Below are 27,667 nucleotides of genomic sequence, written 5' to 3'. Positions count from 1 at the left end.
GGCAGTCGCCAGTTATGGAGAGGTAGGTGGGGTGTAGGGGGGGGGGGGGGGGGGGGGACGTGGGGAGGGTGTTCTGTGGGCTCCGGGGGCAATTTGGGGCACCCCTCATTCACCCCTCCCCCAGGGGTGGGGGCGTTCCGGTGTCCCCCCACCCCATGTTGGCCGTGAAGGTGAAGGTGGAGGAGCCAGGTGAGGCCCTTCCCCCGATAAACCCCCAGGGCCCCCAAGCCCATCCTGGGCTCCCCAAAACACCCCACGGCCAGTTACAGCCCCCTGCTAATGCCCCAGGGACCCTCAAACCCCCTTCAGACCCTCCCCCAACACCCTCAGACTCGCTCCCCAAAAAACTCCTTCATGACCAGACTCCCAGAACCCCACCCCAAACACCCTCATAGGCCCCCCAGACCCCCAACAGCGCCCGAGCCAACACTCTTGGGGCATCTGGAGTGACCCCAAAGGTGGGGGAGGAGATTTTGGGGTCCGTGCAGCTGCAGCTTTGGGGTTTCATTGCTTTATTGCCCCCCCCCAGGTTGGGGGGGGTACCTGGTGGGCTCCAGGAGGGTCTCAACAGTCCTGGGGGGGAAAGGGGAGAGCAAAGGGGGTCAGGGGGATGTGGGGAAGGGGTAGGGGCAGGAGGATCCCCCCAAAATCGGGGGGGGCTGGGGGGGGCATACCAGAGCTGTTCCCGTAGGGCCCGGCGGTGGCACCGCAGCAGCCGCAGGACAGGGTCCTGGGGACAAACTGGGGGGGCCGGAGGTCATGGGGGGCCCACCCCACTGTACCCCCCCCACCCTGTAAGGGGTGCCCCAGCCCCACAATTGCCCCCCAGACCCATAAGTGACCCCCCAACCCCCCAAGTGCCTCTCAATCCACAAGTGCCTCCGCTCAGCCCCACAGTTCACCCACACAGCCCCACAAGTGCCCCCCTGGCCCTGTAACTGATCACTCTGAGCCCCACAATTGCCCCCCAGCCCCACAAGTGACCCCCCAGCCCCACAGTTCCCTCCCCAGCCCTACAAGTGAACCCTCAGCCCCACAATTACCCCTCTGGTCCCCCAAGTGCTCCCCCAGATCCCCCAATTCCTCCTCAGTCCCCCAATTCCCCTCACCCAGTGCCTGCCGTGAGGGTGCCCCCTGCTGGGCATCCTGGACGTCGCTCCTGATTGGCGGCAGAGCATCCTGAGGATCACGTGACACCCAACATGGCGCCCCCCACAGGGCTCCAGTGGCATCACGTGACCGCAGGTATGGTTCCCACTGCAAGGACTCCTGGGAGTCGGGCCGGGACGAGGTCGCCCCCTGGCGGTGGGAGGTGCAGAAGCGGCCCCTGATTGGGGTCTCGGAGGGCTCAGGTGACTCCCAGTGCGTCGCCCCGCCCACTGGGCACGTGTCCAGCGCAAGCTCCTCCCCACGGCGCCGCCTCAGACGCCACTGGATGAGGAGGTCGTCGGGGGCGGGGCCTACGGAGGCGGGGCCTGCGGGGGCGGAGCTGAGCGGAGGTTCCGCCCCCTCTGGCCCACGGGGGCGGGGCCTGAGCAGGACCTGGCTGGGGGGGGGAAGGGCAGGTTGGGACCCTTCAAATACCGACCCCCCCCATCGCCCTCCCCGCGAGGGGTTTGGGGACCCCGGGGGCATTTGAGGGGTTGTGAGGTCGGGGGGAAGTACTTGGGGTCGGGGGGGGGCAGTTGGGCGTCCCCAAGGGGCTCTTGGGAGGGCAGAGCAGGGAACTGAGGGGGATCCTGGGAGGTCCGGGAGTCGCTTGGCGGCTGCGCCGCTCCCCCACCTCCTTCGCACCAGTCGCTCCGCTCGCTGCTCCAGGCCGAGTCCCTGGGGGGAAGCCGTGGAGGGTGACGCGGGAACCCCCAAAATTCCCCCCTGGACCCCCCAAAATCCCCCCCGGTCCCCGGGGTCCCCTCAGCCCTCACCCGCTCCATGGCCCGCGCTCCGCCAGGCCCCTCCCCAACGGCCCCTTCTCGGGCGCTGATTGGTTGCAAGAGATGACGGGCGGGCGCTGCGGGCAATGGGAGGCCGGAGAAGGGAAAGGGGGGGAGGCGGGAGAGGTTTGGGGGGTCCCTGAGGGGGTTTGGGGCTCCCAGAGAGGATTTAGGGGGCTCCCGAGGGGCTTTGAGGCTCCCAGAGAGTATCTGGGGGGCTCCTGAGGGCATTTGGGGCTCCCAGAGAGGATTTGGGGGGGTCCCTAAGCGGCTTTGGGACTCCCAGAGAGGATTTGGGGGTCTCCTGAGGGCGTTTGGGGCTCCCACAGAGGATTTGGGGGTCCCTGAGCGGCTTTGGGGCTCCCACTGAGGATTTGTGCCTCTCAACCTCCCCCAGTCCCCAACAGGGACCCCCCAAATCTCCTCTAGAAACCCCAAACCCTCCCAAGGACCCCCAAAACCTCCGTGCCCGGTTCCCCTTGGACCCCCAGACCCCTCCAGGGGAACCGTAAAACTCTCCCAGAGACTCCAGGGACCTTGTGGGTTTGGGGTTCCCGGAGAAGATTTGGGGGGTCCAGGGGGCCTAGGGGTTCCTCGGGGTCTCTGGGGGGTCTCTGGGTGGTTTGGGTTTCCCTGACTGGTTTTGGGGGTCTCTGTGTGGCTTTGGGGTTTCTGGAGGGGTTTGAGGGGTCCAGAGGGTGAGGGCTTCCGGGGGGAATTTGGGGGGTCCCCGAGTGGTTTTTGGGGTCCCAGTGGGGTTCGGGGATTCCCCATTTTTCCGTCTCCATTTTAAGGAGAAACACTTTTAATTGCCTGATTTCCCTCCCGGCTCCAGATGGTTTTTCTCAGTCCTGCCCAGGGTTTGGGCCAGAATTTCCCGTTCCCTGGAAATCCCCGCTGGGACTCGGGTCGTTCATTTTGGGTAAAAAACAACCATATTTGGGTCCGTCCCTCCCCCCGGGGTCACAGGGGCAGAGGACTCTGGGGGGGCAGCGATTCTGGGAATTCGGGGGGTCTGTGAGGATCCCTGGAGGTCTCAAGACATCCCTGGGGGTCCCACACCTGTCCCAACATCCCTGAGGGTCCCACACCTGTCGTGACATCCCTGGGAGTCCTACTCCCCTCTCGACATCTCCTCAGTGACAGGATCCAGCTGCCACTTCCCAAATTCTCTGGAACTCCGGGGTCAATCCCCCTTGGCTCCCCCCATTCACGAAATTCTGCCGAATCAGCCAAAATCTGCAGGTTTTGGCCCAAACCCCCAGGTTTTGGCCCAAATCCGCCTCTGGAAGCGGCTCCAGTTGAGACCCGTTTGGGTATAAAAGATGGATTTGGGGCCAAACGCTGTGTCCATAGGATCCCGGGAATTCGGGAGCTCAGGGGCCGGTGAGTGCCTTTATTCTCTGCTTTTCCCTCTTTTTCCTCATTTTTGGGGATGTGCAGAAATTTCTGCCCATATTTCAGAGCTTTTCCTTTTTTTCCCCTCAGTTTAGTGACTTTTGCCCCTTCGTCCCCCAGAAGTTTCATATTTTTAACCCCTTTTTCATCCCAAATTTTGAATTTTTTAACACTTTCTGTGCCCAAATTTTGGGGGGTTTTGCCCATTTTTCCTCCCCAAATCTAATTTTTCCCCCTTTTTGTGTCCAAAATTCAGATTTTCACACTTTCACCCCAGTTTTATATTTTTGCCCTTTTTGTGTTCAAATTGGGCATTTTTCACCCTTTTTGTGCACCAAATCAGGATTTTTTGTCCACTTTTTCCTGAAGTTCAGATTTTTTGCCCTCTTAGTGCCCAAAATTGGGATTCTTTGAGCTTTTTGAGCCCAAATTAAGGATTTGGGGGGGGTGGAGGGGTGGGACAAGGTGGGGAGAGGGTTGTCCTGGCTGTTGAACCCCATTTTTGGGGTTCAAATTTGGGAGATTTGGGGCAAAACCCCCACCATTTTGACCTGAACTTTTGGGATTTTGAACAAAATGCATAATTTTCGGGAGGTTTTGGGGTAAATTTGGTGGAAATAGGGACTCTGAGGTGGCATCGAGGGGAGGTTGAGTGGTGGGAGGCTTGTCCTGGCTTTTTAACCCCATTTTGCCACAGTTTTGGAGGGCTGTGGGGGCAAAATTCATCATTTTTGGGAGGCTTTGGGGTGGATTTTGTGGAAATGGGGACTCTGAGGTGGCCTCAAGGGGTAAAATTGGTGGTGGTGGGTGTGGATGGTTATCCCAGCTCCATTTTGACCCAATTTTGAGGGGTTTGGGGAAAAAAAAACCCAACATTTTGCCCCAAATGTGGGGGATTTTGGTTAAAACCCCCATTTTGACCCAATTTTTTTGAACAAAATTCATGGATTTTGGAGCTTTTGGGGTGGATTTGATGGCAACAGGGGCCAAAATAAGCCCCAACAGGTTTCCATGGGGTAAAAAAAAGCCATTTTGGGGTAAATTGGGGGTTGTTTGGGTGTTCTGGTGACCCCTCTGGGCTCACATGGATTTTCCCCTCAAAACAGGGATTTCAGGTAATTTTTGGTGATTTTGGGTGTTTTTTACAGCAATGGCTTGGCGTGGGACCTGGTGGCTCCTCCTTTCCTTCTGTGGTGAGAAAACCTCCCTTTTCCCCCAAAAACCTCCCAAATTTCCTGCATTTTGGGTATATTTTGGAGCTTTTTAGGGCAGAAAATTATTATTTTTAACCAAACCCCCACATTTTTTAGTAATTCTTTACATCCAAGAGCCGGTAGAATCTTCTTTTTTCATGAAAACTCCCTTTATTTTCAGGGAAAAGTGCCCTTTTTTCTCACTATTTACAGAAAAAAGTGCACTTTGTCCTGAATATTTTGGGGTTTGGGTGGGGTTTTTCGAGATAAAAAAAGTATTTGGGTTTTTCCCCACTAAAAAACAAACAAACAAAAACATCTATTAAAAAAAAACTTTAAAATCCATTTTTAGAGGGGGTTTTAATGAAAAAAGTCCTTTTATTTGCTCTATTTTACTGAAAGATCAATATTTTTTAAGGAAAAAAATCCCTTTTATTCTCTGTTTTCCTGATTTTTTTTCCCTAATTTTCATGAACCTATTCAACCCTTTCTTTAAATTATTTTTAAAGGAAAATCCCTTTTATTTCCTTAATTTTTTTAATTGAGTCCTTTTTTTCTTTTTATTGAATTTATTAGGGAAAAAAAAAGCTCTTTTGAACTCTGTTTTAGGAAAAAAACCCTTTTAGTCACTGTATTTCAGTTTAAAAAATCATGATGGCTTATTTTTCTTCAAAATCTCCCCTTTTAGGAAAAAAACCGTTATTTATAATTTATTTCTGAGAAAAAAACCCTTATTCCTGTTTTTTATTCCCAATTTGTCACCCCAAACACCCAAATTCCCAATTGTTTGGGGTTTTTTTTCAGAAAAAAAAGGCCAAAATCAGCTTTTTTCTCTCAATAGCCCCTAAGTCCCTATTTTTTAAATTAAAAAAAATCCTTATCACCCATTTTTATATATAAATATATTAAGGGTTTTTTAAAATCAAATTTTAATCAAATTTTAATCAATTGATTAATTGATTAAAAGGTGATCAATAATCATCTTTTGGGGGGTTTTCTGCCAAGAATCTCCAAAATCCCTTTTTGGTCCTTTTAAAATCCCTATTCTTTGTGTAGTTTAATTTCATATATTTCTGTAGATTTATATGGATAAATATTAACTTTTACAAAAAATTTAAAGTGTTAATTGGCTAATAATATTAAATAGTGTAATTGAATAACATTATTACTTATTAATACTTATATCGTTAGATGCTGTGGATATATTAATTTCAAGTTTACACTAAATTAATTTTAAATATACACCACTATAGTTATGTATGGCTATAAGAATAGAAAGTAAATGTAATGTCTATATAAATATAATAATAAATAGATAAATGAAATAATAAATAAATATAATCTCTATGTATGAATATATTAATAGGAAAAAATATAATCTCTCTTGTATTATATAAAAATATGATATATAAAATTCAGTTATTCTTAATATATCTAAAAATAGCTAATATAATGTATTATATAATGTATTATATAATATAATATATTATGTAATATATTGGTATATTAATACAGCAAATTATATCTGTAATTACATCTGGATATTGAGAGATAATTATAAAATGGAATAATATATAAATAGAAATTAAATATGGACAATTTTATATTGTTATACAATGAAATGTGACAGAATTGTACTGGATTATAATATAACATTTTACTTATAATTGTATATAGTTAATTAATAGTAGAGAATACTTATTATGAATTTACAATTTATTTACACATAATAATGATAATAATAATAGTTATTAAAATTGTTTAATAGCTTTCACTTATATGTTATTTATCAACGTAATAACCCGTCAATATAATTTCTACTGTGATTATATATAAAAATAGAGCCTACAAATTAAAGATAAGGCTGCCATTACACCTTTCATGTCATATAAATACAATTCCTGCTATAATTCTATATTCCATATAATTCTATGTGATAGATATTATTCTATGTAATCCTACATTAAAAACCTATATAACTCTATAAAAAATTCTATATGTTCTATATACTATTCTATATAATTCTCTATGAGAAACCTATGTAATTGTCTTTATTAGGTAATCTATATCATCTCTGTAAAAAAATCTATATAGTTCCCTATAAAACATCTATATAATTCTATATAATAGGTATTATTCCATATAATCTTTTAATAAATTTATGTAATTCTATATAGTAGGTGTTATTCTATATAATCCTGCATAAAACCCTCTATATAATTCTATATAGTAGATATTATTCTATATAATTCTACATAAAAAATCTATATAATTCTTTATAATAGATACTATTCTCTATAATCCTACATAAACCCTAAATAATCTGGTACTATTCTATATAATTCTCTCTAAAAAATATAATTCTATATAATATATATTCTATATAATAATCTCTAAAAAAATGTCTATAATTCTATCCTATATTTATTATTGCATATAATCCTACATTAAAAAATGTCTGTAATTCTATATAATAGATATTGTTCTATATAATTCTACTTAAGAAATCTATATAATTCTGTATGATATATATTAATCTATATAATTCTCTATCAAATCCATGTAAATCTATATAAACCCCCATGTATAATTCTATATAGAAATCATCCCTCCAATCCCCTATTTCCTCGCTATCCACTGACCCAGGAGCCCCTTTCCCTGTTTTCCCAGCTCTCTCCAGCTGCAGCTCGGGGGGTCGGGAATTCCTGGCTGTGTTCCCCCAGAATGATGATGAGTCCCCGAGTGCAACACTGAAGCTGCTGCTCACCCGGCAGGGCCCCAGTGACACGGCAACCTCGGTGACACTGCACGGTCCCTTCGGCACCCGCGAGGTCACTGTGCCACCTGGTGTCACCAAGGCCGTGCCCATTCCCGCCCACCTGGAGCTCACAGGGAGCTGCATGGCCAACAAGACTGTGGTGGTCCGGGCCAGTGCCGATGTGGCCGTGGTGGCCATGAGCGCCAAGGGCTACACAGTGGGTGCCACGGCCCTGCTGCCCATGCCCAGCCTGGGCACCAGGTACTATGTGGTGACGCCCATGGGGAGTGACACCTACGGCATGGCTGAGCTCGTGGTGGTCGCCGGTGCTGCCATCACTGCTGTCTCCATCACCACCACGGCCACATTCCAGTATGCCGGGGACACCTACGTGCCGGGTGCGGTGCTGCGCCTCTTCCTGCAGCCCTACCACAGCCTGCAGCTGCAGAGCAGCCAGGACTTCACCGGCACCGCTGTGGTGGCCAACGCGCCTGTGGCCGTGCTCAGCGGCCACACTTGCACCAAGGTGGCCGCGGGCTACGACTTTGTGGTGGAGCAGCTCCTGCCAACAGTGGCGTGGGGGAGGAGCTACGTGGTGCCACCCAACCCGGTGCAGCCAGGCACTGACCTTATCTATGTGGTAACGGAGGATTGCAACACTATCACCTATAACAGCAGCAGCGGGGAGGTCACCATGACCATGGCAGCAGGGGAGGCGCGGGCATTGGTGGTGAACCACAACTCCCCCCTGCACCTCACTGCAGTGGCAGCGGTGCAGGTGCTGCTGTTCTTCACTGGCTCGTCTTGGCAAGACCCCTTCCTCCTCATCGTACCACCTGTCACTGCCCACTGCACCGCGTTCCACCTCAGCACTGTGCCCGGCTACTACAACCACGCCATCCTCATTGCGCCCACTGCCGCCACCACCGCCACCACTCTCAACCACCAGCCAGCTGCCGCCATGAAGTGGCACGGTGTTCCCGGCATGGAGTTCTCCTGGGCCGGCATCACAGTGAGTCCCCAGACACGGAGCGCCGAGAACCCACAGGCGCCCATGGGGCTCCTGGTGTTTGGGTTCGAGAGCAACACCGGGTACGGCTTTGCTGGGCTCTGCATCACCGGTGAGTACAGTGAGCCCATTGTTGAGTCAGCCCAATGGTTGGGCATTGTCCCGTTGGCCATCAGTGGGTTTCCCTGTTGCATCAACCCAACAGTTGGGTGTTATCCAGTTGGCCATCCATGGATTTCCCTGTTTTTTGCAGCTCCAGAGCCGGTCTCCTGCGAGGATTTGATGTGCGAGGAGAAGTGTGAGGTGGTGGATGGACAACCAAAGTGCGTCCAGGAGACCTTCTCCACCTGCTGGCTCACCAGTGGTTCGCACTACCGGAGTTTTGATGGGAAGAGCTTCGATTTCATGGGAACATGCACCTACACCTTGACCACCCTCTGCAGTTCTGATCCCACCTTTCCTGCCTTCTCTGTGGAGGTCCAAAAGGAGAAAAAGGAGAACTCTAAAGTCTCCTCCATTGGCTCCATCAACGTCCGCATTGACAATATCACCGTCACTGTGGTCCGGGCAGAAAACGGGATGGTGAGGGTAAGCAAAAATCAACATAATTCCCAAATTCCAAGCGATTTTATGGAGTTTCACCAAAATTACACATTTAGTGGTGATCTTGAGGGTCTTTTCCTAAATAATTCTGGGATTTCCTAGTGTGCAGACAGACCTTGCATGAAAAAAACCCAAATCTTCAAAAACTCCACATTTTGCCTGATTTTGATGGTTTTTTGGTTGTTTTGCTGGTTGTTACCTCCCCCAGGTGAACAACCACAGCTCTCGCCTGCCCATCTCCCTCTCCTGCGGGAAGCTCCGGATTCGCCAGAAGGGCAAATCCGTGTTGATCCAATTGGATTTCATGCTGAAGGTCCTCTACGACTGGGACGATCATGTGGTGGTCAAAATTCCAACTGCTTTTTCCGGGAGAGTCTGTGGGTTGTGCGGGAACAGCAACGGGAACCCCCGGGATGATGCACTGGCTCCCGATGGGAGCAAGGTGTGGGATATCGTGGAGCTGGGGCGGAGCTGGAAGGTGACCAATGGGAGCGGTCACTGCCAGGACACCTGCGAGGGGGACTGTGGGCGGTGTGGGTGGGATGAGGAGGTGATATACAAGGCAGAGCGGTGGTGTGGGGTGTTGTCCTGGCATGCCGGGCCATTCCGGCGCTGTCATGGCACCATCAATCCCAATGTCTACGTGAAGAACTGTATCCATGACCTGTGCGCCCATGGCGGCCATCGCGCTGTGCTGTGCCACGCCCTCCAGGCCTATGCCGACGACTGCCAAGAGAATGGGATCGACATTTCTGATTGGAGAATGAGGATGGGATGTCGTGAGTAGAGGGGATGGTTGGGTGGAAATACTCCCTGGGGTGGGCAGAGCTTAATTCAAGTGGGTCCCAAGATCTGTGGAATGGTGTGCTGGGAAAGGTTATGGCAGCAGGTCCAAGCAGGAAGTCTGTAAAAATCTAGGGAGACTCCAGGAAGTCCATGTAGAAAGTCCATAAAGTCCAGAGAGACTCCAGGAAGTCCATGTAGAAAGTCCATAAAGTCCAGAGAGACTCCAGGAAGTCCATGTAGAAAGTCCGTAAAGTCCAGAGAGACTCCAGGAAGTCCATGTAGAAAGTCCATAAAGTCCATGGAGTCTCTAGAAAGTCCAAGCAGGAAGTCCAGGAAGTCTGTGGAGACTTCAGAAAGTCCAGGTGGAAGGTTCCAGGAAGTCTGTGGAGGCTCAGAAAGTCCAGGTAGAAGATCAAGAAAGCCCATGGAGACTTCAGAAAATCCATGGAAACTCCAGGAAGTCTGTGTAGATAGTCCAGGAAGTCCATCCCACCACATCTCACCTCACCCTGACCATGGTCTCCCTCCCTTTCCAGCTTTCACCTGCCCTCCCAACAGCACCTACAGCACCTGTGGCCCCACCTGCCCCCCTACCTGCAACATCCCGGCTGTGCCGTCCAGCTGTGCCGCCAGCACCACCTGCGTGGACTCCTGTGTGTGCCACGAGGGCCTTGTCCTGGATGCCAACATCTGCATCCCCCCTTCCGACTGTGGTTGCGTCTTCGGGGGTCTCTTCCATGGCCTAGGAGAGGAGTTCTGGGGTGATCCCACCTGCACACAGCGCTGCGTGTGTGATGCGGAGCAGCGGCAGGCAGTGTGCCGGAATTCCAGCTGCGGTGCAGAGGAGGAGTGTCGGGTGCAAGAGGGAATCCAGGATTGTTATCCCAAAGTTTTTGGGGTCTGCAGCGCTGTTGGAGCCACCCACTATGAAACCTTTGACAGCAGGAGGTTCATCTTCCAGGGGACGTGTGTCTACCTGTTTGTTGGGTTATGTGAAGACAACCCAAATTTGGTGGGGTTCCAGGTGTTGGTGCAGAACGGCCGCCAGGGTGACAGGCGCCTGTTGGCCATTGCCATGGTGACAGTCAAAGTCTACAACAAAACCATTGGCATCAGCAGGGAACAGCCTGGGAAAATCATGGTGAGCTCAGGAAATGGTCCTTTATCCTTCCACCACCTCCTCCCAAACCTCCTCACCCATTAATTAATGATTAAATCTGAAATGGAATTAAATCAATGTCATTTGGGTGCTCCAGCTGTTGAAAACACTGGTGGAATTTGCTGTGAGACCCCAGATTTGATCCATTTTTATGGTTTTCCCCCCAGATTAATGAGTGGTTGGTCAACCTCCCACTGGGACTTGAACCGCCTCATCCTCTTAAATCCAAAACTTAATTCCATCTAATATTTAATTAAACCAATGCCATTTAGGTGCTTTGGCTGTTGAAAATAAGTTGGGATTTCCCCATCAGACCCCAAATTTGGTCCATTTTTATGGTTTTTCCCCCAGATCGATGAGCGGTTGGTCAACCTCCCATATCTCCATGGTGACAAGCAGATTGTTGTCTATCGCCACGGGCGGGACGCAGTGGTAGAGACCAACTTTGGCCTTGTTGTTACCTATGACTGGCACAGCCATGTCACTGTGACAGTGCCCGGTGCCTTCGCCAACGCCCTGTGCGGGCTCTGTGGGAACTTCAACGGCGCTGCCAGTGATGACATGAGGATGAGCAACAGCAACATGGCGTCAGACCCGGATGCCTTTGGGAGCAGCTGGAAGGTCGCCGATATCCCGGGATGCACTGAGAGATCGATGGCGGAATGTTCTGGTGCCACCACGGCACCACAGCTGCAACAGGAGGTGTCCGGGATGGGGTGTGAGATTATGTTGGAAAAGGATGGACCCTTTGGAGCATGTCATGGCCACGTGGACGCCCAGCCGTACTTCCAGAGCTGCATCCGGGACTCCTGCCTCGTCCCGGAGCAGGAAGATGGGATGTGTCCGATCATTGCCAGCTACGCCAGCGCGTGCCAGGCTGCCGGCGTGTCCATTGGGAGGTGGAGGATGGATAATTTCTGCTGTAAGTTGGGATGATTGGAGGGGTTTTCCTTCAGCAGGATCCTCAATTCCACTCCAAATCCATGTAGGAACAACCCAGAGGTGGGAAACCAGTAGGAATCTCAGCCAAAGTCTTGGTTGGTCCCATAATCCCCGTTTCCACCCAAAGTAAACCCTTTGCAAGGAAGAAGTTGTTTCATCTGGGATCCTTTCCCCCAGAGTTCCAATTTCTTGGTATTGGATAGAAATTGGATGATTTAGAGGGAAAACCACCAAAAATGCACCAAAAATAGCAGAACTGGGGCAAGGGGATCCAGCCTGGAGGTCATGTGAGGATCCAGCATGTGAGGATCCCATTCCTTGATGGAACGTCCCAGTTTTCTCCATGAAAATGGAGAAAATTATGTGATTTAGGGGCAAAAATTCCTATTTAAGTGCATTGGGATGTTCCTTATGGATGATCATTGGATCATGACTGGGTAGGCACTGCATTATCATTGGATGATGTCCCTCATCATGTCTACAGGGACGAAAACAAAGATTGGGCTAAAAACTCTGTGTTTGGTGATGTTCATCACCGGACACACTTGAACTCTGGGAAACCTCCAGGGTTTGGCTTGGGAATTTCCTGGTTCTTCACGGATCCTGTTATTTCCCAGCAGATATTCCCTGCCCTCCTAACAGCTCCTACAAGCTCTGCTCTAACACCTGCCAGCACAGCTGCGGTGCCAGCTCTGCCACGTGCCCAGGGCGGTGCCGCGAGGGCTGCGCGTGCCATGATGGCTTCATGCTCAGCGGGGACGAGTGTGTGCCCACAGCTCACTGCGGCTGCACCCACCACGGCGTGTACTACAAGGAGGATGAGACCTTCTACCCCACAGAGCATGAGGAGTGCCGGTGCCTCTCCAGCAGTGCTGTGGAATGCCAAAATATTTCCTGTCCTGATGGCAGCCCTAGGAAGGTCGTTGATGGCATCTTCCAGTGTCCCCCGCCAGCATCCGGCACCTGCGTGGCCATGGGAGACAGTGCCTATATCACCTTCGACGGGGTGGCCTTCAATGTCACCGGGTCCTGCTCCTACATCCTCAGCCAGACCTGCAGGGGTGACGTGACATCGTTTGTGGTCACAATCCAGAAAGAGGCCCGTAGGAAGGGGAAGGTTTCCGGGATCCAAGCATTGTCTGTGGAAGTCTATGGGGTCAACTTGACCTTAACCCAAGGAAAAGGGGGAGATGTCATGGTAAGGTGGCACTTCATGGGCCAGATCTCATGGGTTCCCCCCAGAATTGTGTTTCATTGATGGAGGGGACACCTCACCCTATCTCCAAGCCCAATCCATATTCATCCCAACTTTTCTTTTCAAGCAAGACCCATAAACGCATCAAAACATTGGTTGGAAGGTGTTTTCCCCACATTTCTGGTCCCACCTCCTCACTGGAGGACTCTTCCTTCCCTTTCCCAGGTGAATTCAGTCTCTCACCACCTCCCAGCCATCCTGGGCGAGGGGCAAATCCAGGTGTATCCCCATGGGACAGGGGTCCTGCTCCGCACTGACTTCGGCCTCGTCGTCCACTACGACCTCGCCCAGCACGTGACACTCACAGTCCCCCAGACCTACCTGGGCCACCTGTGTGGCCTCTGTGGCAACTACAACGGGCAACATGACGATGATTTCCACCTCTCCAACGGCCAGTTGGCTCTGGATGCAACAGCCTTTGGATCCGCATGGAAAACCAAGGATAGGCCTTGTGAAGACGCCTGTCCTGACAAGGAGTGTTCCACCTGCTCCAAGGAGAAGATGCTGGTCCTCCAGAAACCCAACTACTGCGGCCTCCTCACAGCCCCCGAGGGGCCCTTTGGCTCCTGCCACAGTGTCGTTGACCCCACCCCATATTCCCAATCCTGCGTCCATAACCTCTGTGTGACTGGAGGGGATACAGGTGCCCTGTGCCAGAGCATCCAGAGCTACGTCAGCATGTGCCAGGATGCTGGAGTCGCTGTGGGGGATTGGAGGACGCCGTCCTTCTGCCGTGAGTTTGGGGGGAAATGTCCCTGGTTTGGGGTTGGGGAGATCCCCTGGTGAGAGCCCACCTGGAGCGTTGGGAGTTGGGGGAGATGTCTCTTCTTTGGGGTTGGGTGACAGCGGTGACACTCAGGATGTGGGATGATGGTGACGGGCTGAGCTTTAGGGTCCCTTCCAACCCAACTCAGTCCATGATTCCATGAAAATTCCAGCCCTCCCCTGCCCGGCCAACAGCACCTACTCCCTGTGCACCAACACCTGCGCCAACACCTGCGCCGGGAGGGCCACCACGTGTCCCCAGACCTGTGCTGAGGGCTGCCAGTGCCACCAGGGCTCCGTGTCAGATGGGCAGGGCTGCATTCCCGAGGAGCAGTGCGGGTGCTTTGAGGATGGGCGATACTACAAGGTAGTTTTTCCAGGGTATTTTCCCTTTTCTCCCTATTTTTAGGCATTTACATCCTTTCCCCCTGCATTTTTCCCTATTTCTATACATTCGCATCCTTTTCCCTGCACTTTTTTCCTTCTTTTCCCTATTTTTCTGTTTCACCTCTATTTTTCCTGCATTTTTTTCCTTTTGTTCATATCTTTCTGCATTTACCTCTCTTTCCATGGCACTTCCCTTTTGTTCCCTAGTTTTATGGATTTACGGTTTGTATTACTTCCTTCCTTTTTTCCCTGTTTTTATTCATTTACATCTTTATTCCCTGCATTTTTCCCTTTTCCCTATTTTCCTGTCTATTTCCCAGCATTTCCCCCCCCAGTTTTGTCTTTTTTTTCCCCCTCTGCATGTAATTCCTTTTTTTCTCTATTTTTAGGAAGTTTTTTCCCCTGTATTTTTCCCTATTTTATGCATTGGCATCTCTTTTCATGCATTTTCTCTGCATTTTTCCATAATTTTATGCATTTGTCTTTTTTCCCTGCATTTTCCCCTTTTCCCTTATTTTTCTATTTTCCCAGTATTTCCCCCCCATTTTTGCCTTTTCTGCCCCGCTTTTCAATCATTTTATTCACGATTTTTCTGCCTTTGTGTCCTTCTTTCCTGCATTTTTCCTTTTTATCCCCTGTTTTCATGGATTTCCCTTTCTTCCTTCCTCCCTCCTTACAGCCCCATGAGGTGGTTTTCCAGGATCGCTGCCAGCGCCGGTGCTCCTGTATCCCAGGCCAGGGCCTCACCTGCCACGACCACTCCTGCACTGAGGATGAATCCTGTGAAATTCGGGAGGGGGTCTTGGGATGTATCAACAAAAGTGAGGGAAAATGGGGGAAAAGGGGATTTTGATTTAGTGGGGAAAATCCTGCGGGAAGGGGAGGCAGAGGGAACAGATCCCATCCCTGGCACTGAGGGTCAGGAATGGGGAGGTTCTTCCCATGGCTTCTCTCATCCCATGACTTTTCCCATTCCATTGTTCCTCCCCTGGTTTCTCTCATCCCATGGTTTTTCCCATGGTCTTTCCCATGTTTTTTCCCATCCCATGGTTTTTCTCATTTTTCTTCCCATGTTTTTTCCCCACAATCTTTCCAATGGTTTTCCCATCCTGTGGTGCCTTCCATGGTCTTTCCCATGTTTTTTCCCATCCCACGTTTTTTCTCATTCTTCTTCCCATGTTTTTTCCCCAGGTCTTTGCCATCCCATGGTTCCTTCCATAATTTCTCCCATGATTTTTCCCATTCCATGATTTTTCCCATCCTGTGATTCCTCCCATGGTTTCTCCCACGATTTTTCCCATCCCATTGTTTTTCCCATCCCATAGTTCCTTCCATGACTTCCCCCAAGTATTTTCCCATCATTTCCCCCAAACTGTGGCTTCTCCCAATGCTCATCCCACATTCCCCCCTCTCTCCCTCCCTTCCCAGACCCCTGCAAGTCCCTGAGGTGCCGCCCCAAGGAGCGGTGCCGGCCCCGTGGCTCCGAATCCCGCTGTGTCCCAGCGCTGGTGGCCACGTGCTGGGCATGGGGGGATCCCCACTTCCGTACCTTCGACGGGCTAGAATTCGACTTCCAAGGAACCTGCACCTACACCATGGCCGAATCCCATGGGAATGACCCCAGGCTGGAGCCCTTTAGGGTGGAGGCCAGGAACGACATCCGGGGCGGGATCAGATCCGTGTCCTATGTCTCCGTTGTCAACATCGACGTCTATGGACAACGCGTGTCCTTCCACCACAACGAGGACGGGAAAGTCCGGGTGAGCTGGGGGGAAAGGGGAGAAATCTGGGATTTTTTCCAACTTTTTGCTTTATCCAGCACTTCCCAACATCCTCCTTCATCTGGCCAATGGTTCTGTCAGCACCAGTGTTGTTTTGGGATAAATCAGTCAGACTGGGAGGTGGATTGTTGAAATTTTGGGATGTTTTGGGGATAAAATGTTGGGAATAGAGTACTTGGATATGTCAGGAACAGAATATTGGTATGTGCCAGGAATAAGATGTTGGGATAAGTTGGGAATACGGTGTTTGGGTATGTTGGGAATAAAATATTGGGATGTGTCAGGAATAAAATGTCGGGATACGGTGGGAATAAAATGTTGGGAATAGAATATTTGGATATGTCAGGAACAGAATGTTGGGATAGGCTGGGAATAAGATTTTGGGATTTATTGGGAATACAATGTTGGGATATGCCCAGAATAAAATGCTGGGATATGTCTGGAATAAAACATTAGGATATGCCAGGAATAAGATGTTGGGATGAGCTGGGAATAAAATGTTGGGCTGCATTGGGAATAAGATGTTGGGATAAATTGGGAATAAAATGTTGGTGTATCTAGGGAATAAAATAGTAGGATATTTCAGGAATAAGATGTTGGGATGCACCAGGAATAAAATACTGGGGGATGTTAGGATATTTTGGGAATAAAATATTTGAACATGGTAGGAATAGAATGTTGGGATAAAATATGGCAGGAATAAAATATTGGGATATGTGATGTGTAAAACATTGGGGTATGATGGGATTTAATGTTGGGAACATGCTGTGAAAAAGAATTGGGATATGTAGGAAATAGAATATTGGGAATGAAATGCTGGTGTGTGTTGAATCCAACCCTGGGATACCTGGGAATGCTGGCAGGTGAACGGGGAGCTGGCCCTGCTCCCAGTGTTCCTGGTGGATGGGAGGCTCCGTGTCCATCCCAGCGGGCTCCGCGTCACCCTGGACACGGATTTTGGGCTCCGTGTCTCCTACGACTGGAACTGGCATCTCTTCATTGACCTCCCCAGCAGCTTCTTCAGCCACGTCCGTGGCCTCTGTGGGAACTTCAACCTGCAGCCCCTGGACGACATCCCCGAGGCCGGCGACAACATCCCTGCCCTGGTGGCCTGGGCCAGGGGCTGGAGAAGCTCCGACCCCGATGCCCAGGATCCCCTTTGTTGGGATCACTGTGATGGGGAGTGCCCAGTGTGCGAGGAGAAGGAGCTTTGGGGTGGGAACAGCTACTGTGGGATCATCAAGAAGTCCTTCCAGGGGCCCTTCCGGGCATGTCATGCTGTGGTGAAGCCCCAGGAGTTCTTTGGCAGCTGCCTGGCCGAGCTGTGCCGGAGCCGCGGCGCGAGGCAGGTCCTGTGCCGGGTGCTGGAGACTTACGCGGCCACGTGCCGGAGGAGCGGGGCAACCGTGGGCGACTGGAGGACACCAGCAGGATGCCGTAAGGGATGGGGGTGCTTTGCGGTCCAGCTCCTAAAACCTATCTGGTTTCATTCCAAATCCCCTGAGTCCCCCAATTCCATCCCCAATTCCCTTCATCCAACCTAAAATCCCCTTGGTTTCTCCCCAGATCCCTGGTTTTGCCCCAAAACTACTTAATTCCACCGCAAATCCCCCAAATATCACCCAAAACCCCTTAATTCAACCCCAAAATCCCTTAATTCCTCCTAATCGTGCCCCCAATCTCACCAAAATCCTCCAGAGTTCACACAAAATTCCCTGAATTCTACCTAAAATTCCCAAAGACCCCTCTAAGACCCTCTCTTACCCCCTCTAGACCCCCAGAGGCCCCAGGCCCCCCAGAGCCCCCCCTTTTCATGGGGTCCATCCTCCCAGGCCTTGGGGCTCTGAGGGGCCACTTGGCGGGCACTTCAGGTCCTGGGGGGCATTTTTGGGGCACTTCTGGAGCAGTGAGATCCATCTCAGTGTGAAGCCCTCAAATCCCTCTTCTGGCAGTTCTCCAGAACCTTCTCCTGGTGCTCCAGACTCTGCTCCTTGTGGCCCAGACCCTATCCTGTGTGTCCCAGACCCCTTCCCATGTGTCCCAGACGCTGTCCTCCCTGTTCCCACACCCTTCGCACATGTCCCAGACCCCATCTCACTTGTCCAAGACCCCATTCCCTGTTTCCCAGACCTCCTTGCATGTCCCAGCCCCCATCCTGCATGGCCCAGACCCTTCCTACATGTTCCAGACCCTGTCCTGCCTGTTCCCAGCGCCCATCCCTTGTATCCCAGACCCCTTCCCACATGTCCCAGCCCCCATCCCACACTTCCACACTTCCTAGACTTTCCTCCTCATCCTCCATACCCTTCTCCTGGTTTCCCAGACCCTTTCGCACCCCTCCCATCAGATGCTCTCCACTGTCTCCATCCCTCATCCCAGTTCTCTCTCTCCCCAGCCCTCCCTTGCCCCGAGAACAGCCACTATGAGCCATGTGGCACCGCCTGCCCAGCCACCTGCTCCGACCCGGATGCTCCCTCCTCGTGTGCCCTGCCGTGCGTGGAGTCCTGTGTGTGTGACCGCGGCCACATGCTGAGCGCCGGGCACTGTGTGCCTGTGTCCCGCTGCGGCTGCACCCGTGCCGGGCGCTACCACCGCCCCGGTGAGGAGTTCTGGGGGGACCCCTCGTGCCGCTCCTGGTGCCGCTGTGACCCAGACCTGGGCATGGTTGTGTGTGAGGAGGCCAGGTGTAAGTCAGGTGAGGTGTGTGCCGTGGTGGAGGGTGTCAGGAGGTGCGTGGCTACCAACCGCTCCATCTGTGTGGCCACGGGGGACCCCCACTACACCACCTTCGACGGGCACCGCTACGACTTCATGGGCACCTGTGTGTACCTGCTGGCCGGGCTGTGCTCCCCTGACCCCACCCTCGTGCCCTTCAATGTCACCGTGGAGAACAACCACCGTGGGAACAACCGTGTGTCCTTCACCAAGGTGGTCACCTTAGAGGTGTTCAATGTGAGCCTCAGCCTCAGCCAGGAGCACCCCAAGAAGGTCAAGGTAGGGGAGAGGCAGAGGATGGGAGGGGGGTTCAGTCATTCCGTGGGTTTTGGGAGGGGCTGAGGTCATTGTGTGGCATTTGGGGGAGCTTCAAGGTCTTTGCATGGTCTTCAGGTTGGTTTCAAGGTCATCACATGACACCTGGGTGGGGGTTCAAGGTCTTTTTAAGGTGTTTAGGTGGGTTTCAAGGTCATTGTATGGTGTTATGTTGGGTTTCAAGGCCACTGTATGGTCTTCAGGTGGCTTCTAAGGCCATCCCATGCCATCCAGGTTCCCTTCAAGCCCATCCCCTACCCCCTTGGTGGTCTCCAAGTCCATCCTTTGACCTCCCACCCACAGGTCGACGGCGTCCTGCTGGACCTGCCCTTCTCTCACCCCTCCCACGAGCTCCGGGTGTCCCTGCGGGGTGTCCACGGCTTCATCAGCACGGCCTTTGGCGTCACCGTCACCTTCGACTGGCACAGCTATGCCCGCGTGATCCTGCCCAGCACCTTCGCCGGTGCCGTCTGTGGCCTCTGTGGCAATGCCAACGGAGACCCCCACGACGACTTTGTCACCCGCCAGGGCCACCCTGCCCACAATGACACCCACTTTGGGGACAGCTGGAAGGTCTCTGAGGTCCCTGGGTGCTCCCCAGGGTGCACCGAGGGCTGCCAGGGGTGCAGCAACACCCAACGCCGTACCTACCGCGGGGACAAGCACTGTGGCATCCTGGTGAAGAAACGGGGGCCCTTGGCCACGTGCCACGAGGTCATTGACCCTGCCCCATTCCTGGAGGACTGTCTGTTTGACACGTGTCTCTTCGAGGGCCACCACGACGCCGTGTGCCAGGCCGTGGGCGCCTACGTCAGCGCGTGCCAGAGCCGCGGCGTGGCCGTGGGGCCCTGGCGCACACACGCATTCTGCAGTACGGGGCACTGGGGCTACAGAGGGATTTGGGATGTCCATGAGGGCTTGGGGTGTCCACAGGGGGTTTTGGGGTGTCCATGGAGGTTTTGGGGTCTGCGGGAGAGTTTTGGATTGTCCATGACAGTTTGGGGGGCTGCATGGGGCTTTTGGGGTGTCCAAAAGGGTTTTGGGGTATCTACAGGGGTTTTGGGGTGTGAATGGTTTTTTTTCGGTGCCCATGGGAGTTTAGGGTCTGCATGAGGAGTTTTGGGTTGTCCATGAGGTTTTCAGGGTGTCCACAGTGGTTTTGGGGTGTGAATGGGGAGTTTTGGGGTGTGAATGGCGGGGTTTGGGAGTGTGAATGGCAAGTTTTGGGATGTCCATGGGGGTTTTGGAGTGTGAATAGGGGTTTTGGGGTGTCTGTGGGGTTTTGGGGTGTGAATGGGAATTCTGTGTCTGCATGGGGGTTTTGGGGTGTCCGTGGGGGTTTTATGATCTGCATGGGAGGGTTTTGGGGTGTCCATGGGGCTTTTGGGGTCTACATGGAGAGTCTTGGGTTGTCCATGGGAGGTTTTGGATCTGCTCCAGGGGGTTTGAGGTTTGGTTGGGGGGGTCTTGGGGTCTGCATGGGGAGATTTAGGGTGTCCATGGAGAGGGGTTGGGTTGTCCATGAGGGTTTTGGAGTGTCCACAGTGGTTTTGGGGTGTAAATGGGGAGTTTTTGGGTGTCTATGAGGGGTTTTGGGGTCTACATGGGGAATTTTGGGGTGTCCAGGGGAGGTCTTGGATCTGCACAAGGGGGTTTGAGGTTTGCATGGGAGGTTGTGCAGTTCAGGCAAGGGAGTTTCGGGGTGTACATGGGGGGTTTGGGATTCACACATAGGATTTGGGGGTCTGCACAGGGAGACTTGGGGGTCCATGAGGTTTTCGGGGTGTCCATAGAGCTTTGGGGGGTTGCAAGGAAATTTTTGGGTCTCCATGGAGTTTTGGGGGGTTGCAGGGGTTTTTTTGGGTGTCCATGAGGGTTTTGGGGTGACCATGAGGGTTTTGGGGTGTCCATGGGGGTTTGGGGCATCCCTGGGAGTTTGCAGATTGTTTTTTGGGTGTTCATGAGGGTTTGTGGGGGGAGGGGGTGTGTCCATGGAGGTTTGTGGGGTTTTTGGGTGTCCATGGGAGTTTTGTGGTTCTCAAGGGATTTTCTGGGTGTCTATGAGGGCTTGGGGGTTTTGTAGAATTTTTTTGCCGTGTCCATAGGGGTTTGGGATTTTTTTGGGTGTCCATAGGAATTTGGGGAGTCCATGAGGGTTTTAGGGTGTCCGTGGGGGTTTGGGTTTTTTTGGGTGTCCGTGAGGGTTTTGGGGTGTCCATAGGGGTTTGAAGGTTTGCAGGGAATTTTCTGGGGTGTCCATGGGGGTTTGGGTTTTGCATGGGATTTTTTGCGGTGTCCATGTGGGGTTTGGGGGTTTTTTGCTTGTCCGTACGTGTTTGTGCTCCTCACCCCTCTCCCCTTCCCGCAGGCCCTGTGTGCCCCCCGAACGAGCACTACGAGCTGTGTGGCCCCCCGACCGACCCCGACGAGTCCGGCCCGCCGTCCTGCCCCGAGCCCTCCCCGTGCTCCGAGGGCTGTTTCTGCGATCCCGGTTATTTCCGAAGCGGGGATTCCTGTGTCCCGCTATCCCAGTGCGGCTGCACTCTGGAGGGTCGTTATTACCCCCGGGGGGCGCAGTTCTACCCCTCCCCGTCCTGCACCCAGCGCTGCGTGTGCTCTAGGGGGGGGCACGTGGAGTGTGAGCCCACCCCTGGGTGCCCCCCGGGCCAGGAGTGCGGGGTGCGAGACGGGGTCCTGGGGTGCCACCCCCGCAGCGCCTGCGGGCACTGCCAGCTCCTGGGGAGGGGCACCTACAGCACCTTCGGGGGGCAACTGGGGGGCTTCGGGGGCTCCTGCACCCTCCCGCTGCTGGAGATGGACGCGGGGGACCCTGAGGAGGGGCCGCAGCCCCTCAGGGTGGCCCTGGAGCAGCACGAGGGGGAGGTGAGGAGGGTGACGGTGACGGCGCAGGGGATGACGGTGGCCATGGACAGGGGACAGCGCTGGGAGGTCATGGTGAGTGCGGGGCGGGGACACCTGGGTTTGGGGGGGCAAGTCCCGGTTTGGGGTGGAAAACCTTGGGTTGGGGAAGAGAACCTTGGGTTGGGGGTGCAAATCCTGGAGTTGAGGGTGCAAGTCCTGGTTTGGGGGCAAAAACCCTGGTTTTGAGGTGAGAACACCAGTTTTTTGGGGAAAAAGAGGATGGAAATGGGGGTTTGGTGGGCTCAGCAACAGGGAAAGGGCTGTTTTGGGGTAAAACCTCTGACTTTGGGGTGCAAGCCCTGGTTTGGGGTTTAAACCCCCCTTTTTTTTTTTTTTTTTTTTAATGTATAAACCCTGTTCTTTTTGGCGTGCAAACCCTGTTTGAGGGGGATGCAAACCCTACTTTTGGGGTATAAACCCTTTTTGGCAGGGGGTACGAACCCTGGTTTTGGGATGAAAACCCTATTTTTGCGGTTATAAATCCTGTTTTTGAGGTACAAAATCGTATTTCTTTGGGATTATAAACCCTGTCTTTTGGTGTATAAACCCTGGGTTTTGGGGTATAAACCGTATTCTTTGGCATTTTAAACCATGGGGTTTGGGGTAGAACCGCTATATTTTGGGGTATAAATCCTATTTTTGGGGGGTATAAACCCTGTTTGGGGGGATGCAAACCCTGTTTTGGGCGTGTAAACCCTATTTTTAGGGTTATAAACCCTATTTTTGGGGGTTATAACAGGAGTTAAGAAACCCCTGTTTCTTTGGGGTACAAACCCCAGTTGTGGGGCTGCAATCCCTATTTTTGGGGGGTTCCCCCCCTTTTAGGCTCCAACCCCCCCTTGCCCCCTCCCAGGTGGACGGCGAGCGCCACATGCTCCCCCTGTGGCTCGGGGGGGGCTCCCTGGGGGTCACCCAGGTGGGGTCCCACCGGCTGCTCCACGTGCGGGGGGGGCCCAAAATCCTGTACGACGGCGATTCCTACGCAGTGCTGACGCTGCCTCCCGCGCAACAACCCCCGCGCGGGCTCTGCGTGGACCCCAAAATTTTGGGGACGCCTCCCCCGAACTGCACACATGCGGACCCTGCGGGGACTCCCCCGTGCCCCCCGGGGCGCTGCGCGGTGCTGGCGGATCCCGCAGGGCCCTTCGGGGGGTGTCACCGCGCGGTGCCTCCCCGGGCGCACCTGGACACGTGCGAGCTCCAGGTGTGCGCGGGAGGGGCCGGGGGGGGCGATCCCTGCCCCGCATTCCAGGGATACGCGGCCGCGTGTCAGGCGGCGGGGGGGGAACTCCGAGAGTGGCGCGAGGAGACAGGATGTCGTGAGTACACGGGGATTTAGGGAATTTGGGGGGTGGGGAGGAGGACGGGGTGGGAGTTTTGGGGTTGGGAGTTTTGGGGCTGGGAGTTTTGAGGGTTGGGAATTTTTTGGGGGAGGATAGCAGGAATTTTGTAGTTGTCAATTTGGGGCTGGGGATTTTTGGGATAGCAGGAGTTTGGGGATTGGGAATTTTGGTGTTAGGCTTTGGGGGGTCGGGAATTTTGGGGGTGGGAATTTTGGCTTTGGGAATTTGGGGGGGCAGGAATTTTGGGGCATGGGAATTTTGGAGGTTGGGGATTTGGGGGTCAGGGATCTGGGATAGCAGGAATTTTTGGGGTTGGGAATATGACCCCCACTGAGCCCCTTGGCCCCAGGTGCCCCTCGGTGACCCCTCTGTCTCGCCCCCAGCCCTGCTGTGCCCCCCCCGCTCCCAGTACCAGCTCTGTGCCCGCACCTGTGCCCGCACCTGCGCAGGTGTGTCGGCCCCGCCCCCCTGCAGCGGGCGGTGCTTCGAGGGCTGTCAGTGCTCTGAGGGGCTCCTTTTCGACGGCGCCCGCTGCGTCCCCCCGGGGAACTGCGGCTGCTTCCACCAAGGGCGGTACTTCCAGGTGGGTGTGGCCCCAGTGCCTCCCAGTCCCGCCCAGTTCAGTCCCAGCCCTGGGTCTTCCCAGTTTTCCCAAGTTGATCCCACTCCCCGTCACTGCACCCCCCAGTGTCCCTTATACCTCCCAGTATGCTCCAGTTTCCCCCCAGACCCTTCCAGTCTCCCCCAGTTCCCTCCAGTGTGCCCGCTCAGTATCCCCAGTCTGTCCCAGTAATTCCCCCCAGTCTCTTCTAGCCATCCCCAGTTGATCCCACTCCCCTCTGGTGTGCCCCCACTGTCCCCACTTCCCTCCCAGTACATCCCAGTTGCCTCACAGTGCATTCCAGTCCTTCCCTACTATCCACCCTGGTGTTCCCAATCCCTCCCAGTTTTTCTCTGTCCCCCTCACCAATGGCTCCTAATTTATACCAGTACCACCCAGTGTTTTTCCCAGCATCCCCCCGAATGTCCCAGAACCCCAGTGCCTCCTCCATCATTCCCAGTGTGCCCTAGAAAGTCACAGTGTCCCCAAATGTCTCCAAAATGTTCCGGTTTCCCCCAGTGCTTCCCCCAGCATTCCCAGCATCCCTCAGAATTTCCCAGCATCCCCTGGCATTCCCAGTGTCCCCCAGAATGTCCCACTGTCCTTCCCAGTGTCCCCCAGTGTCTCAAGAATATCCCAGTATCCCAGCGTCTCCACCAGCATTCCCAGTATCCCCCAGAATGTCCCAGTGTCCCCATGTCCCCCAATGTCTCCAGAATGTCCCAGTGTCCCCAGTGCCTCTCCCAGCATTCCCAGTGTCCCCAGTGCCTCCCCCAGCATTCCTAGTGTCCCCCAGCAGGTCCCAGTCCCCCCTAAGTGTCCCCATGGGGGGGATGGGGATGTGGGGAGACATGGGGCCATGGACCATGACACCTTCACAGCAACATCATCCCTATTTTTTGACCACTTTTTCCCACTTTTCCCCCCTTTTTCCCTGGAAACAGATCGCCCAGACCATCCTGACCCGGGACTGCTCCCAGTCCTGCACATGCCGGGGCCCAGGGGGGCTCCAGTGCCGCCCCTTCTCCTGCCCCCTGGGCCACACCTGTGACCTCTTGAATGGCACCCGGACCTGTGTCCCCCGCCCAGGGCGGTGCCTCCTGTCCTCCCCCACCCACTTTGTCACCTTCGATGGCCTCCCCGGGGCCACCCTGGCCACCGGCATCTACGTGGTGGCCACTGTGTGTGACCACCGGGCCCCCACCTGGTTCCGGCTGCTGGGGGTCATTGGGGACATCGGGGACCACCCAGGGGTGGTGGCCCTTCACCTCTTCACCCACCACGGGCTCATCACCGCCCGCACGGACAGCAGGGTCTGGGTGAGTTGGGCCCAAAAGTGCCACCCTGAAGTTCTCCTGACCTTGATTTTAACCAAAAATCTGGGTTTTCTCCTTTATTTCATGCTGGGAAAAAGTCCATGTGGGTTGTCCCATCCCACCACCACAAGATGTTCTAACCTTGATTTTGCCCCAGATTGCTCTTTTTTCCTCTGATTTCATGCCAGGGAAGCACCTACATGGGTTGTCCCTCACCGTGCCTTGACCCACCTCATCATTTTGACTAAAATTGCTCTTTTTTCCCCCAATCACTCTTTTTTTCCCCCAATTTTGTGCCAGAGAGGCACCTATATGGGTTGCCCCTCATCCCACTCCCCCATGCCTTGATCCATCCCATCATTTTGCCTAAAACTGCTCTTTTTTTCCCTAATTGCTCCTCTTTCTCCCAATTGCATGCCAGGGAAGCAGTCCTGTGGGCAGCGGTCACTATGACACATCCATAGACTGACCCACCCCATCATTTTTGCTAAAATTGCTCATTTCTTCCCAATTTCATGAACCTACACAGGTTGTCCCTTCATCCCACCATGCCTTGACCCATCCCATCATTTTCCCCAAACTCCTTCTTTCCCACCCAGACTCCTCCAATCCCCCCTCCCACATCCCAATACCGAAATCCCTCACAATTTGGCTTTTCCAGCTCAACGGAGTCCCCACCCCCCTCCCCACGGAGCTCTCGGGGAAGTTGAACATCACAGAGTCAGGCGGGACCCTCCGGATCGGGTGGATCCCAGGATTCCAGGTGGAACTGGGAGCCCAGGGGGTGGCCCTGGAGGTGACAAAGGACACTCGGGGGACTCTCTGTGGCCTCTGCGGGAACTACGATGGGGCCACGACCAATGACCTGCGGGGCCCCGACGGGACAGTGACAGGGGACACGAGGGAGCTGGCACAGGCCTGGAGGGCTCCTGACTTCAGCCAGGTGGGGACACCTGGGGGGGCAAAGGGGGAGGGGCTGGTGGGGGTTGGAAGGAAAAAAGGGGAAAAGAGCGTGAAAAAGAGAGGGAAGAGCCTGCCAGCAAGGGGAAACATGGAAAAAAAAGATGGAAAAGAGCTTAAAAAGGAGGGAAAGAGCCTTAAAAGGAGGGGAAAAGAGAAAAGAGGTGAAAGAGCCAAAAACAGGGGGAAAGAGCCCAAAAAGAGGGAGAAAGAGTCCAAAAAAGAGAAAGAGACCCCAAAAAAAGGGGGAAAGAGCCTCCCAAAAAGGGGAGGGTAGCACAAAAATGGGGGAAAAGAGCCAAAAAAGGGGGAAAAGTGACCAAAAAAAAAGGGGAAAGAACCTCCCCCGGGGGTGGGGGGGACGGGGACGGGACAGCCCTAGAAAACAGGGGAATGTTCAAAAAAGCATGAAAATGACCAAAATAGAGGGAAACTGCCCCAAAGCTCCTCTGGATTTTTCCTTTTTTCCCTTCCAGTGATGCAGAAAATCGACTTTTCGCCGCTTCCGTGACCCGAAACCGCCCCGGAGACGGAACAGCCGCGTTTCTATATCCCTCAAACCCGCCCTGCCCTTCCCCCCCAAAAAATAAAAGTTGGGGAGAAAACGCCGTTTGCGGGTGATTTGTGGGTGGAATTCCGGGAGTTCTGGAGAAAGCAGGAGCGTGGGAATGCGGGGGGGGGTTCCCGGGGCCGGGGGGGGGTCCCGCCCCGGGCAGTTCCGTGTGCCCCCCTCCCCCCCGTGGGTCAATATTTCCCAAGGCCCGAGTCCCACGGGGGGGGAGGGGCGGGGGGGCACCCGGATGCGGGGGGGGGGGGGGGGGGGGGGGGGAAGGGGGGTCCCGGACATCCGAGTGCCCCGGGGGGAGAGGGTGGCTGCACAGCTGGGGGGTCCCCTCCCCAGTGTCCCCAGTCCCTCCCAGTACACCCCCCCGCCCCCCCCGTTTTCCCCAGTGTTCTCCTCAGTGTTCCCAGTTCACGCCATTAATTCCCCCCAGTCTCTTCCAGGCATCCCCAGTTGATCCCGGTCCCCTCCAGTGTGCCCCCACTGTCCCCAGTCCCTTCCTAGTGCATTCCAGTCCCCATCCCCCATCCGCCACAGCGTTCCCAAATCCCTCCCTGTTTGTCCCAGTGCCCCCCAGTGTCCCTCCCCAGCCTTCCCAGTGTCCCCCAATATGTCCCCGTACCACTCAAGTGCCTCCCAATGCATCCCAGCCCCCCTCAGTGTCCCCCCTCAGCCTCTCCCAGTCCATCCCAGTCCCCCCCAGTTGCGGTCTGGGCAAAGACGGAACTGCCCGGGGCCCTGGGAGGTGCCACCTGGGGGTGTCCTGTGTCATCCCCCCCCCCAGTGTCCCCAACCCTGTCCCCTCCCCGGGGATAAAGTGGCTCCAGTCACAGCAGTAGGACAGACTGGGACCATGAGAGTGCAGTGAGTGGGGACACTGGGGGGGACATGGGGGATGGGGGGGACATTGGGGGACATGGAGGGTCATGAGGGGACATGGGGACATGGGAGGTCATTGGGGTC

At 53.6% G+C, this 27,667-nt stretch overlaps 2 protein-coding genes across 2 annotated transcripts; one reads left to right on the top strand and one right to left on the bottom strand.

The window, feature by feature from the left end:
- Positions 1 to 331: 331 nt before the first annotated feature.
- On the bottom strand, positions 332 to 1,934 carry LOC114003833. Its single transcript, XM_039389832.1, has 4 exons — positions 1,784 to 1,934; positions 1,110 to 1,475; positions 675 to 776; positions 332 to 573 (listed from the first exon to the last, which is right to left on the bottom strand). Exons 1-4 carry the CDS (start codon positions 1,932 to 1,934, stop codon positions 353 to 355), a joined length of 840 nt encoding a protein of 279 aa, XP_039245766.1. The 3' UTR covers positions 332 to 352.
- LOC114003829 (IgGFc-binding protein-like) lies at positions 1,423 to 26,747 on the top strand. Its single transcript, XM_027751185.2, has 21 exons — positions 1,423 to 3,320; positions 4,481 to 4,525; positions 7,196 to 8,404; positions 8,546 to 8,880; positions 9,104 to 9,674; positions 10,218 to 10,822; positions 11,192 to 11,762; positions 12,403 to 12,980; positions 13,203 to 13,770; positions 13,976 to 14,169; positions 14,869 to 15,010; positions 15,618 to 15,949; positions 16,834 to 17,407; positions 18,366 to 18,964; positions 19,304 to 19,871; positions 21,369 to 21,955; positions 22,776 to 23,241; positions 23,649 to 23,848; positions 24,811 to 25,185; positions 25,844 to 26,125; positions 26,619 to 26,747. The coding sequence occupies exons 1-21, from the start codon at positions 3,260 to 3,262 to the stop codon at positions 26,619 to 26,621; spliced, it is 8,865 nt and encodes a 2,954-aa protein (XP_027606986.2). The 5' UTR covers positions 1,423 to 3,259; the 3' UTR covers positions 26,622 to 26,747.
- Positions 26,748 to 27,667: the final 920 nt, after the last annotated feature.

The sequence above is a fragment of the Pipra filicauda genome, unplaced genomic scaffold (genome assembly GCF_003945595.2).
Source record: "Pipra filicauda isolate LSUMZ 115617 unplaced genomic scaffold, ASM394559v2 scaffold779_size94194_pilon, whole genome shotgun sequence".
NCBI lineage: Eukaryota > Metazoa > Chordata > Aves > Passeriformes > Pipridae > Pipra > Pipra filicauda.
This window is presented reverse-complemented; position numbering and strand designations above follow the sequence as displayed.

Bases quoted from the DNA above. Each gene is read 5' to 3' on its own strand.
- LOC114003833 (XM_039389832.1), bottom strand. From the start codon at position 1,934: ATGGAGCGGGTGAGGGCTGAGGGGACCCCGGGGACCGGGGGGGATTTT. The intron at 777-1,109 runs GTGAGGGGAATT...GGGGGGGTACAG, and splicing joins ACCCTCACGGCAGGCACTGG to TGGGGTGGGCCCCCCATGAC. The intron at 574-674 runs GTATGCCCCCCC...TTTCCCCCCCAG, and splicing joins GCCCTACGGGAACAGCTCTG to GACTGTTGAGACCCTCCTGG.
- LOC114003829 (XM_027751185.2), top strand. From the start codon at position 3,260: ATGGATTTGGGGCCAAACGCTGTGTCCATAGGATCCCGGGAATTCGGG. The intron at 17,408-18,365 runs GTAAGGGATGGG...CTCTCTCCCCAG, and splicing joins GAGGACACCAGCAGGATGCC to CCCTCCCTTGCCCCGAGAAC. The intron at 18,965-19,303 runs GTAGGGGAGAGG...TCCCACCCACAG, and splicing joins AGCACCCCAAGAAGGTCAAG to GTCGACGGCGTCCTGCTGGA.